General features: G+C 46.0%; 1 protein-coding gene across 4 annotated transcripts in view; it reads left to right on the top strand.

The window, feature by feature from the left end:
* Positions 1–18022, top strand: part of PARD6A (par-6 family cell polarity regulator alpha) — a 201255-nt gene that overhangs the window by 110091 nt on the left and 73142 nt on the right. For 2 of the 4 annotated variants that reach the window (XM_029608837.1, XM_029608836.1), the window contains exon 3: positions 15447–15518. The exons of the other annotated variants lie outside the window; for them this stretch is intronic. In XM_029608837.1, coding sequence (XP_029464697.1) covers positions 15447–15518 — 72 coding nt within the window. The remainder of the gene's footprint in view (positions 1–15446; positions 15519–18022) is intronic. 4 annotated transcript variants of the gene reach the window in all.

Genomic DNA, 18022 nt, shown 5'->3' with positions numbered 1-18022 from the left:
AATCTATATAGTTTATGGGAGGTATATAAGAGAGACTTCATTGTTTTTTGATGCACATAACAATTTAAAGAATAAAGAGCCTTTTGGAACTCCTTCTCTAGCTCCATAATTCGTTTATTCAATAACTTAGCCTTCCAGATCATATATGAAGTGAAGTGATGTCCCCCCACATAACAGCCTTTCCAGTATCCCAAAATAACAAAGGTTTTTTTTATGTACTGGGAGTTATGTTCCTCATATTCTTTCCATTTAAGCTTGAGGTACTTCTGAAATTCATTATCTCCAGTGAGATGAGTAGGGAACCTCCTTCTACGTTGACCAATCTGAGGGCCCCCTATCCTTATATCCACCCATACCTGGGAATGATCAGAAAACTCCAGGGACCCTATTTCAGTCTTAACAACTTTAGAAAAGGTAGTCTCCGATATCAGTATATAAACTATACGAGACATGGACAGATGTGCCCGGGATACGTGTGAAATCCTTTTCGTCGAGATGCAAAATCCACTAGACATCAAGGAGTTGCAAGTGTTTACAAAGAAAAGGAATACCTTTATTTTTTCCCAGCCTGAGTATAGAAACCTGAGAAGATCTTTCTACAGTGGGATCCACAACACAATTTAAATCCCCAGCTAAGAGCAAAGAACCTTTAACATAAACAATCAAGTACCTCATCAACCCTTCAAAGAATGTATGACTGTATGTACTGGGGGCATAAACACTACATACTGTGGTGATTTGACCATAGCTTTCCAGTGACAAAAACATACCGTCCCTCAGAATCTTTATGTGTAGAGATATGGTCAAAAGCCACCTGTTTACCCATGAGAATTGCAACCCCTCATTCCTGTTTACTGCAAAGGAATAAAAAAATATTTCCCACCCAATCTCTGACCAATTTACCATGTTCCAAATCATTTAAGTGTGTCTCCTATAACCAAATGATCTTAGCTTTCCTTCTGCAGAGTGATTTCAGCAGTTTGGTCTGCTTCACAGGGGATCCCAATCCTGGTACATTCCATGAAAGCAGCCTTATAGTGTCAACCATTTTCGAACCCATGAGGAGCATTCTCGCAATGTGAGCTCCATACCCATATTAACTGGACACCAATTCCCCCTCCCCAGCCTAGAGGACCAGCTCCCATTGAGACCTCCCATAATCAACCCTGAGAGTACAGAGTACCTTGCTTGGATAGAACCATGTTACTTTCTTCGGAAACCAGGAAAATACCCGACCCCTCACGCCCCCACCCCCGCTGCATTCTGCCCCACCCTTTCTCCCACCAACGAAACCAATTACCCCCAAGACAAGGAGATACAGAAACCACATCTACCATCCATACCAGTGCCCCCTCTGTGCTCCATCATTACTTATAAATGCCCACTTAACTAGTTAAGAGAAACAACATACTCTTAGAACATAAACAGTATTAGCTTTCTAATAAATGAGTATTTAGATAGAAACCAGCACATAAGGCATATAACTGTGACTTATATCTGTAATGGACCAGCACATTATCAACATAAGAAGCATAAGCACGTGGATAGTGTAAGACTGCCCATGTCTGTCATTTCTCCATTAATGATTCTAAGAATTGTTGCGCATATGCCGCTGAGTCAAAAAATTTACAGCATCCCTTATGGTCCAGCCGAAGCCTTGCTGGGTATCGCAAGGTGAATTGGATATGGCGATTGAATAAGTCCATACAGGTTTTTTTAGAGAATTCTCTGCACTTCTGCGTTGTTACGCTTGGGCTCCGGTCAGGAGGCGTGAACACCACCCAGCAGGGTGGCTCCAGGTGGAGAGAGACAGGAAGCTAGAAACAGTGTCTGGTTCCAGGCTGGGTCAGAGCAGGCGGCAAGGAGCAGAGTCTAAGTTCAGGCTGGGTCAGGGCAGGCGGCAATGAGCAGAGTCTAAGTTCAGGCTGGGTCGGGGCAGGCGGCAATGAGCAGAGTCTAAGTTCAGGCTGGGTCAGGGCACAGTAAGCAGGGCAAGGCAGGTCAGAAGGCCCGTAGGCCACACACACACAGAAGGCCCGTAGGCCACACACCATAAGCGGGGCAAGGCAGGTCAGAAGGCCCGTAGGCTCCACACACACAGACAGAAGGCCCGTAGGCCACACACCATAAGCAGAGCAGGGCAGGTCAGAAGGCCCGTAGGCCACACACACACAGAAGGCCCGTAGGCCACACACCATAAGCAGAGCAGGCAGGTCAGAAGGCCCGTAGGCCACACATACACAGAAGGCCCGTAGGCCACACACCGTAGTCAGGGCAAGCAGGTCAGAAGGCCCATAGGCCACACATACATAGAAGGCCCGTAGGCCACACACCGTAAGCAGAGCAGGCAGGTCAGAAGGCCCGTAGGCCACACATACACAGAAGGCCCGTAGGCCACACACCGTAGTCAGGGCAAGCAGGTCAGAAGGCCCATAGGCCACACATACACAGAAGGCCCGTAGGCCACACACCGTAAGCAGAGCAGGCAGGTCAGAAGGCCCGTAGGCCAGGTGAGAACAGCGAGGAAGGAGGCCCGAAGGCCGCGCAAGGCAAGGCAAGGAAAGGCCCGAAGGCCGCGCAGGGCAAGGCAAGGAAAGGCCCGAAGGCCGCGCAAGGCTAGAGCAGGGAGCCCAGGTGAGCTCGATGCCGAAGCACCGAGGCAACTGTCAGGCAGGGTTATAAGGACACACCCAGAGCACAGAGTGGACAGATAAGATGGACTGGGCCTGTCCGGAAAGCCAGCACTAGAGGGACCCCTGGTGGTGAGGCGGTTGCACTGCAGCCAAAACTGTAACATGCGTGACTACAGCAGAGTAATCCTGGAAGATCAAAATTTTTACCTCCAACCCGTAACAGTGCAGACTTTTTCCGATAGGCTTGTAGGATCGCACGTTTATGTGTGAAATTCATGAAACGCGCAGTCATGGTACGAGGCCGTGGGTTCGAGCTCCCAGCCAAAGCACGCGCTCCACGTGGCACTGACAGTGACTCCGAAAAGCCCACAAAGCGCAGGTTATTCTTCCGTGCCCGATTCTCCAGATTATCTACCTTGGCTTCCAAAGTTAGGATCTGTTTTTCCAAGGTCCCTTGCATCTCTTTTAGGGCCTGTGTTTCAGACTCCACCTCCACCACTCGCTTTTGTGGATCCTTCACCTGGAGCTTAATTTCATTTGAGGTTTCATTGCCCAATGCAATCTCCTGCGATATTGCCTGGAAACGGGTGTCTAGGGCTTGTTCCACGGCTTTGGTCATTTCCTCTACCAGAGTGCCATTACTCGAAGCTGAGCGTGGGCTCAGAGGGCCCGTCAGCCATTTTGTTGTGTGCAGACTTGCCCACATGTTTTTTTTGTCGCGTTGCGGTTTTGCTGACATATCAGTGCTGCCCCAGAGGAGAAAATCATCCATAAACTGTTGAAAAAACCACTGGGAAGCAAAGTGTTGGCCCCAAATCGCCGAAATCCGCAGCAATAAAGCTTTAAACAGAGGGGGCACTGGGAGCAAGTCAGCAGTACAGCTCACCGCGCATCGGATCACGGGCTCTCCTGAGGTTGCTTTTAATCATTTTTGGAATGTGTAGGTTGTTGGTTTAGTGACAATCTGATACTAAATATTGCAAAAACCTTTATATTACGATTAGAGACCTTACTTATGCCAAATGATGTAAGATTATTTACCCCAGATTTGAATAAAATATATATTTGCTCTGAGGCTAGGAACTTAGGTATGGTCTTGGACTCAAGGTTTACTTTAATGGCACAAGTGAAGACAGTATTTAAAGTTGCATTTTTAAAATTGTGATTATTGCATCCATTGAAGCAAATTCTCCCTCTGTCAGAATTTGGGCTAGTGATTCAAGTCCAACTTGATTATTGTAATTCATTGTATGGAGGATTACCTACACTTTTACTGCACCTATTGCAGCTTATTCAAAATGCTGCTGTTAGATTAATATTTGATTGAAAGTAAGTATTTCTTCTTTTCTGATAAAATTGCATTGGCTGTCAATCAAGCAGAGGATGAGGTTTAAGTTGTTAACCTTAGTGCATAAGTCTTTGTATTTGAGTCTTTTTGTTTGAAGAAAAGTTAGCTTCCTACGTGCCTGCTCACCCATTGCGCTCTGCCTCTCAGCATTTATTAACAGTTCTGTCTATTGCATCTGTAAGGTTAATCGGATCCAGGTGTAAAGGTTTCTCTGTACTGGGTACTGAATTTTAGAATGCTATAACTGATTATATGAAATTACCAAAGGTGCTGAAAATATTTTGTTCATAGATGTTTTTAATTAATGATTGTTGTATATTTATTTCAACTCTATGTATTTATTACTGTGTATGTTGGTTGTAATCCGCATTGGTGCTCTGCAAATTGTGGACTGTAAATCTATGAATTAAAAAAAAAAATACCTGCAGGCCCCAAACATCAATCTTGCAGCTGAATTCTGAGTCAGTGGCAAACAAAGTTACAAGCTATTACAACAGTCAAATCAGGAAACAGGTAAGGCATGCACCAAAAGCTTTAGATCCTGTTTACAAAGCAACAGTTGGAGATTCCTAATATACTGGAAAAAGAAGAATGCAGCATTTACAACAGAAGCAATTTTAGGAAGATTACTCAAATTTGAGTCAATTTGAACCCCTAGAAATGTTTTTTTGAGTGGAATATCAGATGAGGCCATAGCAGGTTCTTCTTTTATATCTGTTACTGTTTTCCACACAGTCACAGTCCCCTCTCAGTACAGGTACAGCACCAGCAGCTACAAAGATCGGTCCCTAATGATGGAGTATATTTATCCTGTGAGTTTTACCAGACCCTCATTCCCTTCAGCTTCCGCCACGTCTCCAAACAAGCCCTCTCTAGTTACAATCACAGAGATCCCTTCTCCTCTCCCTCATAAGGCTTCCCAGGTAGGACTCTGGGGTGGACATCTGCACATAAAACGTTTATGATCCATAGAGTTATCAGATATCCAGTGTCAGGTTTAGGCAGATGCTGTTAGTGGCAGTGCCATGCCGCTGCCACCAGCCCCCCACCTGTCTCCCCTCACTCCCCAGTGATTCTGTAATCCCTGCTGGGCAGCACCTCCAACCCGCGCTTCAGCGATGTGATCCTATGATGCGATGAGCACAGGGACCAACCCTGTGGCCACAGGTCCCATGGACACAGAAGCCCAGAGGGGGAGCGAGGCCTGGCGCATAGGCTTGGTCTCCATAATGACTGCATTGGAGGATTGGATGACTGGAATAGGAGGTTGGTTTTGGAGATCTGGAGCAGGAAATTTTTCACCCCTTTCCTGCCTCCCCGCTCTGGGCTTCCAGGCTTGCAGATACCTCTAAGCTCCAAGAAAAACAGAACTGTAGGTCCATAGAAGTGGGTCCATAGGAAGTGGCTTACCTCTCCCCAGGGACCTGGAGCTTATTCAATAACCCTGCTGACCCTAGAAGACTATTTGGGATGTCACAGCTCATCTGTTAGCGTTACCAACGTGCGTCTGATGTCTCCCATCCCAGCTGGCCCTGCAGCACATCAGAACCTTGCTAAGCGCTTGGTGGTACTGGGTCAGCCGATGTTACAGTCTGTCCCGAGAAGCAAAGCTGCATTTCTTGCTTTCACTGTGTTAGAGACACCATGGCCACTGCGCTCACTGCTGCAGACCATGATCAGGCCCATGCATTCATAGGTGATCAGGAGAGCCCCTGAGCCGGCATAGGCTGTGCTCGGCATTAGGCAGTAATGCCGGACTAGTTTAACCTGCCGCTCTAGACATCAAAGGGTTATTAGCAGTGAGAGAAGCATCAGAGAGAGAGAGAGAGAGAGGAGAAATCAGCTAAGCAATGATGCAAATGAGTGTGTTCTCTGTAATGTGTTTAATGACCCCTGACAGGAGCTGTGTAAATCATTTCCTCTCCCCTGGCTGGCATTATTCAATGCTTCTCCTAGCCCCGGCTGCCCAGGGAGTACTGAGGGCATCTGTGCTTGCTCGAGTACAGCTGTGCCTCCTCTCCTCTCCAGGTACAACTGAGAAATTCCTTATTTCCTCAGATCTGGCTGCGTGCCTTCATGATAACATAAGAAAGGATAGCGGAGAAAGAGCAGCTGACCCATCTGGCCTGCCTAGCTACAGCTGTCCACATCGCTAACCATTCAAACAATAGAGCATGGCCGCTCGTAAGATCTCTTCTCCTTCAGGACAGTTTTTGCTGACTTCCTCATTTGTACGCTATCATTTTTGGAGGGATAAGCATGTATCATCCACCACTTAGTTTACCTTCTTATACCTCATTTATTTATTTATTATTTTACTTATTTATATTCTGGCTTTCAGTCACTTCAAATTGGATTACATTCAGCTACTGTAGGTGTACTTAACCACGATGCTCTCTAATTAAATAGCTATCAATCAGGCCTATCCTGTAAAGTGCGGCCGCGTTTACCCTGCTCCTAAGCCGCTTTTTACTCCGTTTTCAGCCGCGTTAGCCCTTCCTGCGATCCCGAATCCCCTTTAACCTACTCCTATCGCGTCCTAAATTCCCCGGGCAACCCCTTCCGCCCGCGGCATGTATATTGCATGCAAACGAGCGAATTAGCTATTCCCTAGCATCCCGTAACCCGCGCCCCGACTATCGCTAGTTTTCCCTGCCGTTTTGTCGCGCGTTTAACCTGCAAACTTACTGCCTACCCTGACCCCTGCGGTAGAGGCAGGGGTAAGGGTAGATGGCAAGCTTTCCCCCAGCCCCCGCCGCGATCATGGGTGCCGGTCTCCGTGGCAGCCCCAGTCCTCTCCCCTGCTCCCGAAGCCAAAAAAAAAAAAAAAAAAGCGAAAAAAACATTGCAGCCCCCCTCCGATGTCCGGACTGGGGTTGCCACGGAGACTGCAACAGCAAAACGACTTTTCTTTTTTTTTTTGCTTCGCCGCTGTCAGTGTCCTCCCTCCTCTCGGAGCAGGGCGCGAAAAGCAGCCTTGCTCCGGGAAGAGGGGGCACACTGACAGCGGCGAAGCAACGGCGAAGACAGCGGCGAAGCAAAAAAAAAACCAAAAGCAATTTTGTTTTGTTTTTTTCAAAAGCGACAATTTTTTTTTTTTCCAAAAGCGACTTACTTTTGGGATCTTGACTGGATAGAGCGCCTATACAGTATCCTGGGTGCGCGGGCCTAAGGCTTCACGCCACGCTGGTATCTGTCATTTCAAATGTCATTTGAAATGACAGATACCAGGAAGCGAAAAAACCAAAAGCAAAAAGTAAGTCGCTTCGCCGCTTCACTCTTCCCTCCTCCCGGGCGCGAAAAGCAGCCTTGCTCCGGGAGGAGGGAAGAGTGAAGCGGCGAAGCGACTTACTTTTTGCTTTTGGTTTTTTCGCTTCCTGGTATCTGTCATTTCAAATGACATTTGAAATGACAGATACCAGCGTGGCGTGAAGCCTTAGGCCCGCGCACCCAGGATACTGTATAGGCGCTCTATCCAGTAAAATGGGTTGCACGGGACTAAGGCATTACGGACGCGGTTTACATTTACATATAATTAGTGTTCAGGATCGAGCGGTAGGTGAGCTGCACTGTGCGGGCGGTAACCGCGGGTGCCGTAGGCACTAACGCAGCTCTTCCTACCGCTCGGTACTGGATAGGCCTGAATATTAGCATGGCTGCTGCTGCTCAGACATGTAGTGTCTCAGGTCCCCCACACAGCCTGCCAAGCATACTCATCTGCTAGTTTATTTCTGTCGTTTCAGCCTTATCTAAATAGCTGCCCATACTAGTATGGCTATTGTCCAAGTATCCGGCCTCCCAGACTCTAGAATTCTAAAGAAATTGATGGGTCTCCGGGCCAACATCCAAAAACTCCTGGTGCTACTGCAGAAGCAGGCCCTGGAAGAAAGCATTGCTTGACCTGTGTGTGCAGAGGAGGGGGGAGAGGGAAGAGTAGGAGCACCAGGCCCCAGCAGCAGAAGAGGAAATGAGGGATGCTTGGGGGCCCCTATAGGAGGAAGGATCGTGGAAGAGATTGTTCAGCATTGTAGGACAGAAAAAGCAGGAGAAAATCAAAGGACCCCTATGGGGCAGAAGAAAGCTGAAATAGGTAGTTGGCCCCATAGTGCAGAAGATGAAAGAGGAGATCCCTGTCCCAGCTCGGCAGAAGGAAGTTGGAGGAGATTCAACAGTACTTAGCCAGCTATGGGGCGTAGTTTGTCACTACTTAGCTGGATAAGTTCTCCTCCCACATGCTACAGTACTTATCCAGCTAAGAAGCAGAAAACTGCAGCCAGATAGCCAGATATAGTCCATATTTATCCAGCTAAGTGGTGGAGTATTGGGAAGAACTTTAAAAAAAATCCACGCGCCTGTACAGCCATGCTGGAAACTTTACATCACCTCTGACCAAGACGTAAGGTTTTCAGTGTTAAAAAATTGTGTGTTCAGCTAGTGCAACTCTCTGCATTAGCGGAGCGTACTTAATGACCTCATTAGCATGAAATTTTCATGCAAGTGTGCTAAGCACGGTTCCGTCTATGCTACATGCGTGCACAGCCAAGCACAACCTTTCTTGCGGCTCTAAACAGCTTTAACACACACCCCTCCCCCCTATGCAGGAACACTGTTGGGGCCGCGGTGAAGCCCATTCCACTGTGGCCCGAAGTTAGAAGAATGGCGGGGCCGTGGTGGAGCCCATCACAAATGGCAGGAAGAAAAGAAGAGGCCCCAAAACCCTGGGTGCTCCTCCTTCTTTCTACCCAGCAGAAAAAAGTTGAAAGAGCAATGAAGGAATGGAGGAGGAGGATTGTCGGCCAATGTGCAGAAATGGAGCAATGTCTGTGGCAGGGCCACCATGGATCCCCTTTCGTGGCAGCCCAAGAAGAGGAGGCCCAGAGTGGAGAGGGAGTCTGAGGCCCTGCAGAGAGAGAGAGTTGAGAGACTGTGTGTGTGAGAGATAGCATATGAGAGTGAAAGCCTGTGTGTCTATGTGTTTGTATGTGTATGGGACAGCATGTGGGAGAGAGCCGGAATATATGTATGTGAGAGAGACAGCATGTGAGCTGTGTGTGTATGTGTGAGACAGCATGTGTATTTGTATGAAAGAGCATGTGAGAATGAGAGCCTCTGTGAGAGTGAGACAGCATATGAGAGAAACAGCATGTGAAAGTGAAAGCTAATGTGTGTATGTGAGAGAGATATTGAGAGACAGCATGTGAGAGTAGGAGCCAGTGTGTGAGAGAGAGAGCATGCAAGAGCCTGTATGTGTGAGAGAGAGCCTGTGTGCGAGACAGCATGGGAGAGTGGGAACCTGTGTGTGAGACAGCATGTGAGTATGTGTGTGTGTGTGTGTGTGTGTGTGTATGAGAGAGACAGCATGTGAGAATCAGAGCCTGAGTGTGTGTTTGAGAGAGGAAGGGAAGAAGACAGGTGAAGAGAGAAGAAACAGGAAAAAACTGAGATCCTATAAAAAGAATTGGTAAAAGACCGAGAAAAGGAATGTGGTAAAAAAAGCCTGGGACCAACTGATTAGAAAACTACGATTAGACAACAAAGGTAAAAAAAAAATATTTTGAATTTTTAGTGATTGCCATATGGCATCTTTGGGAATGTGCATTACATATTTATATTTTGTTCTTTCTTCAGTATTCCATTGCTCAATGTCTGATTTCTCAGGCTTTCCATTTTATTTTTGTCTGCATATTTCTGTTTCTAATTTCTGGTCCCTTATTCTATATGAGGTAAGGGTCTGTCTGTGTTCTGCATGTGTAACACAGGTGCAGAATTTCTTAGGGATGTGAATCGTTTTAGGACGATTAAAATTATCGTCCGATAATTTTAATATCGTCTTAAACCGTTATGGAACACAATACAATACAGATTCTAACGATTTATCGTTATAAATCGTTAGAATCGTGAGCCGGCACACTAAAACCCCCTAAAACCCACCCCCGACCCTTTAAATTAAATCCCCCCCCCCTCCCGAACCCCCCCCAAATAACTTAAATAACCTGCGGGTCCAGCGGCGGTCCGGAACGGCAGCGGTCCGGAACGGGCTCCTGCTCCTGCATCTTGTCGTCTTCGGCCGGCGCCATTTTCCAAAATGGTGCCGAAAAATGGCGGCGGCCATAGACGAAAAAGATTGGACGGCAGGAGGTCCTTCCGGACCCCCGCTGGACTTTTGGCAAGTCTCGTGGGGGTCAGGAGGCCCCCCACAAGCTGGCCAAAAGTTCCTGGAGGTCCAGCGGGGGTCAGGGAGCGATTTCCCGCCGTGAATCGTTTTCGTACGGAAAATGGCGCCGGCCATACGCGGAACGGGCTCCTGCTCCTGCATCTTGTCGTCTTCGGCCGGCGCCATTTTCCAAAATGGCGCCGAAAAATGGCGGCGGCCATAGACGAAAAAGATTGGACGGCAGGAGGTCCTTCCGGACCCCCGCTGGACTTTTGGCAAGTCTCGTGGGGGTCAGGAGGCCCCCCACAAGCTGGCCAAAAGTTCCTGGAGGTCCAGCGGGGGTCAGGGAGCGATTTCCCGCCGCGAATCGTTTTCGTACGGAAAATGGCGCCGGCAGGAGATCGACTGCAGGAGGTCGTTCAGCGAGGCGCCGGAACCCTCGCTGAATGACCTCCTGCAGTCGATCTCCTGCCAGCGCCATTTTCCGTACGGAAAATGGCGCCGGCCATACGCGTATGGCCGGCGCCATTTTCTGTACGAAAACGATTCGCGGCGGGAAATCGCTCCCTGACCCCGCTGGACCTCCAGGAACTTTTGGCCAGCTTGTGGGGGGCCTCCTGACCCCCACGAGACTTGCCAAAAGTCCAGCGGGGGTCCGGAAGGACCTCCTGCCGTCCAATCTTTTTCGTCTATGGCCGCCGCCATTTTTCGGCGCCATTTTGGAAAATGGCGCCGGCCGAAGACGACAAGATGCAGGAGCAGGAGCCCGTTCCGGACCGCTGCCGTTCCGGACCGCCGCTGGACCCGCAGGTTATTTAAGTTATTTGGGGGTGGGGGATTTAATTTAAAGGGTCGGGGGTGGGTTTTAGGGGGTTTTAATGTGCTGGTTTTTCGATTTTTTGATTTTTTAACGATTTTTCACGATTTTTCACGATATTTTACCCCCCCAAACGGCAACAATACGATTCCCTCCCCCTCCCAGCCGAAATCGATAGTTAAGACGATCGAGGACACGATTCACATCCCTAGAATTTCTGCTGGCATATAGTTTTTCTGTAGGGCTTTGAAGCAGTATAGCTTGTTCTGTTAACCGCAGTAGGTGGTGTATTAGTGTTCTAGGGCATGGTATAATATTTGCATTGCTGCCGTGTTATAGATAAGGTGCTGCTGTTTTGAATCCTGAGATAGTGATGGTATGGTATGGCAAGGTTCTAGATGCCTTTTTTTTGCAGGGGTTTGTGTTACTTCTCAAAGTGTTTTGCAGTGAAGGGTTTGCAGTTACTCAAATGAGAGTGCTTGGGTGGAAGAGGAAGAGAACTGAGTGAGTGTGCATGTACACGAGATTCTGGGGAGTGAATGAAAGGAATGAGAGTGAGTGTGTGTGTTTGTGAGAATGAGTATGTATATGTGAGAGGGAGAATGAGAGTGAATATGCAAATGTGTTAAGTGTGTGTATGTGAGAAAGTTTGTGTGCTTGCTGGTACCAACATTCCTTCTAAGAACTGGGTTGTTGTGAGCATAAAACTGATAGGCTTTTTGCATCAAAGAAAAGTAGTGCTCATAAGGTAATGAAACAAAAAATGTTTGCTCACAAGCAAAAATGTTTGCATACAACAACCCAATCCTTAGAAGGAACATTGGCACTAAGCTGAACACACGTACCCTGCAGTAAAAGTTTATGCTCACAAGGAGGACCGATGTAATAAGCTCCGTGGCAAAACAGGTGGTAGTTTTGAGCAAGGGTTTTGATCACTGTGTACGGCTACAGCTGCCGCTTCCACAGGATGTAAAAAAATTAAATAAATTATGCAAATGATTTGTGTGCACAAATCCGTGCAGTCTTAAGCGCCGTAAGGGCCTATGTAATGTGCGGCCGTATCCGCCTTGAAAAGCCGCGCCAATAATCGGCACATAAAAGCGAACTTTCGTATGTGGATGATAACTGCATGGCTGCGAGACAGGTGCTCAGCTAGGCACCAACCTGGATGCTCTGCTGCTGACACAGGCCGCGAAACCGGACACTCGAGCACCGAGATAGGCGCTTCGATGGCCATGTATCTGGCCGCTCTGTTGTGGAGACAGGCACTCAGCCGGGTGCGAATCTGGACGCTCGGGGCACCAAGATAGGTGCTCCAATGGCCATGTATCTGGCCGCTCGGTTGCAGAGACAGGCACTCAGCCGGGTGCGAATCTGGACGCTCGGGGCACCGAGATAGGTGCTCCAATGGCTGCGTATCTGGCCGTTTGGTTGCTGACATTGGTGCTCAGACATCTGACCTAAGCATTCCCAGAAGCTTGGTCCTGGGATGAAAAATCTCCTCCCTCCATATCCTTCTGTGTCCTGTTCCAGCCAGAAAAGCCTGCTCCTCACAATCCCTTCCTCTCCACCTGCTCCCTTCGGATCCTCTCTCTCCTGTCACGACCTTTTGCTGCTGTCATCCTTTGGCGAACCCGCAGAATATACCACAGCATCAGGAATAGCTAGACACAATCTGAAATCTCCATCATAGAAATCACACCAGAGCTGCACGGATACACAACCACACTACACCAATGCAAGCAATGGAATAAAATGGACCCCCGATTCGGCGCTGACACTTAACTCGTGCCCTGACTGTGGCAGTAAAAAACCCGCATTAAAAAATCTCCACTAGCTTTAGCACGGTTCCCTGCATTGCCTACGATCAGGTAATCGCCTCCTTGGCCTGCCATTAGCATGCATTCGCACAGTAAAAGCCACAGGTCTGTAAGCGCGTTCGAACACGCTTTTTTCCTGCACACAGAACCCTTATTACATCCCCATAAAGGGCTTTGCGCTGCAAAACACGCATACAAACGCGCACACAAACCCATGGCAGCTTCAGCGCACCTTATAACATGGGCTTGAAAACAAGCATTCAAGAGCAGGTAAACCTGTGCTTTCGGCTGAACCCATTTCTCTGCATCAGCCCGTTAGGGTGAGTGAATATCAAAAGTTCCCAGGTATGTACAGGAGCACCTGCAGTTCTGCTAGTACTTCTAAATTCTGTCATTGCCCGGTAGCCTGCCAGACTGACCACACTGCTAGGATTTCTAATGTTCTTATTAATCAATTTGCCATTCTTTCTGGCAGCCCCAATACTCAGTGAACCTTTCAAATAGGGCATTTTAAAAGGTAATCATATGCTTCTAGATCATGCTTCTGCTATCTTTCCGGCCTGCTTAGGTAAAACTGAATGCTTCCTTGCCAGTCCTCCAGGATTGTTCTGACATCTCCAGAAATAACCCTAGATATAATTCATAGGGAACTGTCAAAACACAACACCAGATAGCAAATCAGATCTCTCTTGTTATCAGCTTCTTATTCCTGGAGAATATGGTCTAAACTGTGTCTGCGGTGTTGGGAGAGAGACAACACGAGCAAAAACATTTAATGCAGCAGACCTGACTTTTGTCAGATAAGTGCAATACATTTTATTAGTTTAATGAATGCATTTTGGATATATCAGTTACTTTGTGATGGTATATTATTTAAAAAACTGAAGGGAATTCTCCAGGGCTGGGTTTGATTCTTGGATCAGGCTCTCCTCTCCCCAGATTAGCCAGGGCTGGAGATGCTGCAGAAGTAATGTTCATAGCTCTGAGGTACAGGTTGCAGGTGCTGTTAGTCCCAGTTATCATGCAGTGGTAACACCCAGTGGCCAGATTTAGGGCCTATGACTGTTAAATGGCCCCCTCCCCTATTTGTGGACATTTTGTACACAGCAACTGGGCTGAGTGAACTGGAAGTGGGTATAAAAATAGGGGAATAATCTCTGTGTAGTTGTAAATGTAGGCACATGGGTCCTTATCCTAGGTCAGCTGATCTAGTCCTGGCTTTGTAACATTGCATAGATGGAAATGAGGTTCTGTTGGCTCAGTGTGTTGTGGCAGTCAAAAAAGCAAACAGAATGTTAGGAATTATTAGGAAGGGAATGGTTAATAAAACGGAAAATGTAATAATGCCTCTGTATCACTCCATGGTGAGACCACACCTTGAATACTGTGTACAATTCTGGTCGCCGCATCTCAAAAAAGATATAGTTGCGATGGAGAAGGTACAGAGAAGGGCAACCAAAATGATAAAGGGGATGGAACAGCTCCCCTATGAGGAAAGGCTGAAGAGGTTAGGGCTGTTCAGCTTGGAGAAGAGACAGCTGAGGGGGGATATGATAGAGGTCTTTAAGATCATGAGAGGTCTTGAACGAGTAGATGTGACTCGGTTATTTACACTTTCAAATAATAGAAGGACTAGGGGGCATTTCATGAAGTTAGCAAGTAGCACATTTAAGACTAATCGGAGAAAATTCTTTTTCACTCAACGCACAGTTAAGCTCTGGAATTTGTTGCCAGAGGATGTGGTTAGTGCAGTTAGTGTAGTTGGGTTCAAAAAAGGTTTGGATAAGTTCTTGGAGGAGAAGTCCATTAATGGCTATTAATCAATTATACTTAGGGAATAGCCACTGCTATTAATTGCATCAGTAGCATGGGATCTTCTTGGTGTTTGGATAACTGCCAGGTTCTTGTGGCCTGGTTTGGCCTCTGTTGGAAACAGGATGCTGGGCTTGATGGACCCTTGGTCTGACCCAGCATGGCAAGTTCTTATGTTCTTATGTTCAAGCACTCACCTTTTTGAACCCTTGCTTAAAGTGAGTAACAATTCAGGTACAATTAGAGGTTCCCTGTCCCAGAATTCTTACAATACCTGAGGCAATTGTAGGATAAAAGTAAGTTGCCAAAGGTCGCAGGAAGTATGAGTGGGGGAAGCAGGGTTCAAACCTTGGCTTCCGTATTTCTCAATCTGCTTCTCAAAGCACTAGGCCATTCCTCTACCAATCCATGCAGGTCTGAACTGCACCTGAGATGAGGTGGCAACCCGGATTGAAACAAATATTCCAAAGTTCAGTGAAACCCATAACCCTTTTAAAAATAAGATTGACAGTATTACTAGTGAGTTCCCGATATTGTTTTGTTTATGTAATGTGCTTATATTTTGAAGACACATGAAAATCTATCAACCTACAAGTAAGTTGTTGTCTCCAGAGTGAGAGTTACAATAAGCCCATGTCTGAAGGCCATTGTGTCATATCAAAAAAAGTCCACTTGACTTGGCGACGCTAGATACAGCTGAGGGCTTGCCCGCCAGTTAGTTTTCCCAGTGACCCCGGCTACCACAAATCTATTCACACATAGCTGGATTGAGAAATGCTGAGCAGGGTTTATGGTGTTCTCGAATGTCCAAAAGTGACTGGGACATTAATTCTTCTCCTTTATTTTCTATCTAAACCTAAAGATGTCCCCAGGGCGGTAAAATGGCTATTGAAGGAAAAGTGCAGCTTTCCAGTCCCTCAGGGCTCGTTTGAACGTGAGTCATCTTGTTTAGATTTTCCTTTTATATGCTGTTTGATTTTTTAAAGTTCTGTTTAAAAGACACTCCCAGCCAGGAGATCAAATGATAGCCTGTATGTATCATCAGGGGCAGTTTAGGGTTGCCACCTCACTCCAGGCCAACCGAACACATTGATCCGGTCCTGGTTTTGTCCCATGGTTTACATGGATTTGCAGTTCTGACCATCTTAGGGAACTCAATAGGAAAATCAGAATAATATTTCAGCGCATGCCATGGGACAAGAACACAACCGGATCAGCCTGTTTGGTTGGCCTGGAGTCAAAGTGGCAACCCTAGGCTATGTGAATCCAGTCCTTGTTTTACCCCATTCCATGTTTGGATGTACAGTTCTGAGTTCCAGGACTACATTTCCATGCATGCAGTAGTGAGGGCATACCCAGCATTGGCTCTGCCTGCCTTGCCCTTTGTGTGCAGTAACAGCAAAAAAATACCAAACGTTTGCCTGGTGTTTACCTTTGTGTCCATTTCTGCATAGGTTAAGAATTGAACTTTTAAAACAGAGCCGAAATCTTTGTTATCTAAATATTGTTGTCATGAAATACTTCACTTATGTCCCCGTTAAAATATCTGCTTGTTGAGCCTAGAAGGGTGCGGGTTTAGAAATCTTTACAATAAACAAATGGTTTTTGCACATCGGGCTGTCTCTGCTTTCTGGTATGGAACAGATTTGCCAGATGACTCTGTTTTTTGAGCGGGACTTTTGGCAGTCCTGAATTTTGAACTTATATTCCAACTTATTCATTCATTCAAAATGATATTTATATTCTTCCAGTCCTAACATAATCCTCTGTAGAGTACAATAAGAACACAAACAACCAAATAAAAGACTACACTATAAAACACCATATTACATTAATAGCCATCATCCTAAAATCCCCCCAGCACTACACTCAACACAATAAAATATCATCACTAAAAATGATACACTGATCAACAATGCTACAATCAGCAGTATTCCAATTGGCTCCGAATTTAGTAATTTACATAAGCTTGGGTAAAATAATGCGCCTTAATTTTTTTCTGAAAGGGTCAAATAACTCTCTTCCAATCCTAATTCTATTGGAAGTGCATTCCACAAAATAGGACCAGCAATTGCAAATGTTCTCAAATGAGACTCGGCTAAATGACTCTGTTTAAAGAAACCAAAAACAAACTATTCACAAAAATATTTTTCGAGGGATATAAATGTTCATCAATACATGAAATCGGTTATCACCTCTAATCGATCTTCAATCAATTTTTATAACATTTTCCAATCAGGAGAAAAAATCTCTCAATATTTAAAGATACTGTTAAATCTAAATTATTTATCCACCACCAAAGTGAAACAAATTTTTAGGGGAAGGAGAGGAAGGTTTCATACAATTTACAATTGAGGCAGCGTTGAATGGATAAAAGAGAAACGCCACCCCGGGGCTTTAAATTAAAATGGCGACCATGTATTTGGCGATTTAAATTGTGTGAAGACGCCGAACAGTTTTCAAACAGTGACATTAAGATTGCTGTCCCCTGATGAAGAATCCACGATTCGAAACGAGGCCTTGTCGGGATTTGGACATGGAGTTAACAGCTGAAACGTGCACAGATAAGTGACGGGGAAGTTCCCTGCTTGAGAATTGAAAAAAACTAAGTGTCGGCGATATCGAGTTCCGTTCTTGTACTTGTTGAAAAAAAAGAGGAGGTTCAATGAAGCCCCATTGTGGGTGGAAAAATCCTCAAGGAAGATTTTGAATACAGACAAATGATGAGGAGTCTCTCAGTCGCAAAATTGAAAAAAAACTGTGTATTGGCGTTATTTGAGAATTGTTCGGGACTTTCTTGAAAAACAGGAGGTTTGAAAGTAAACCCAATTGTGGATAGAAAAATTCTAAAAATATTTCAAGGAACAGTTTTAAGTCATTTTTTCACTAAATTATATCACGTTAAAAATAGAAAAAATATTCACAGGTTGGAGGAGGCTGGTTCGTGATTAAAAATGCTAAACATTGCAGGATGCAATGACGTGAAATTGTATGAAACCTTTCTCTCCTTCCCCTAAAAATTTGTTTCACTCTGTTTAAAGAAAGGCACGGATAACTGTTACTGAGTACATGATCATGAGAGATGTCTAGGAACATACTCAGTAAGAACAGATTTCAAATAACTAGATGCGTCTCCCATGCAAGACATATAAATCATGGTAACAATCTTACATTTCACATGCCACACAGTGGACAACAAAAGGTAAATCTTTCAAGATTGGAATAATATACATATCTGGGAATTTTTGAGTTGTGGTCACCCTGAGATTGCTACTGATGAATGGGGTTGCAGGAATGGATGGGAGGTAAGAGGAAGGCATAATGTGTATCATAGAAACGTGCTGGCCTATCTGGTCTGCCCGTCCACACCAACTGCTCAGCAATACGATCCCTACCACTTCCTCAGAGATACCCCTGTGCTTGTCCCATGCCTTCTTG

This window comes from Rhinatrema bivittatum, chromosome 7 (genome assembly GCF_901001135.1).
Source record: "Rhinatrema bivittatum chromosome 7, aRhiBiv1.1, whole genome shotgun sequence".
NCBI classification, from domain to species: Eukaryota; Metazoa; Chordata; class Amphibia; order Gymnophiona; family Rhinatrematidae; genus Rhinatrema; species Rhinatrema bivittatum.
Note: the sequence above shows the minus strand (reverse complement) of the source record. Positions and strands in the feature narration are given on the sequence as shown.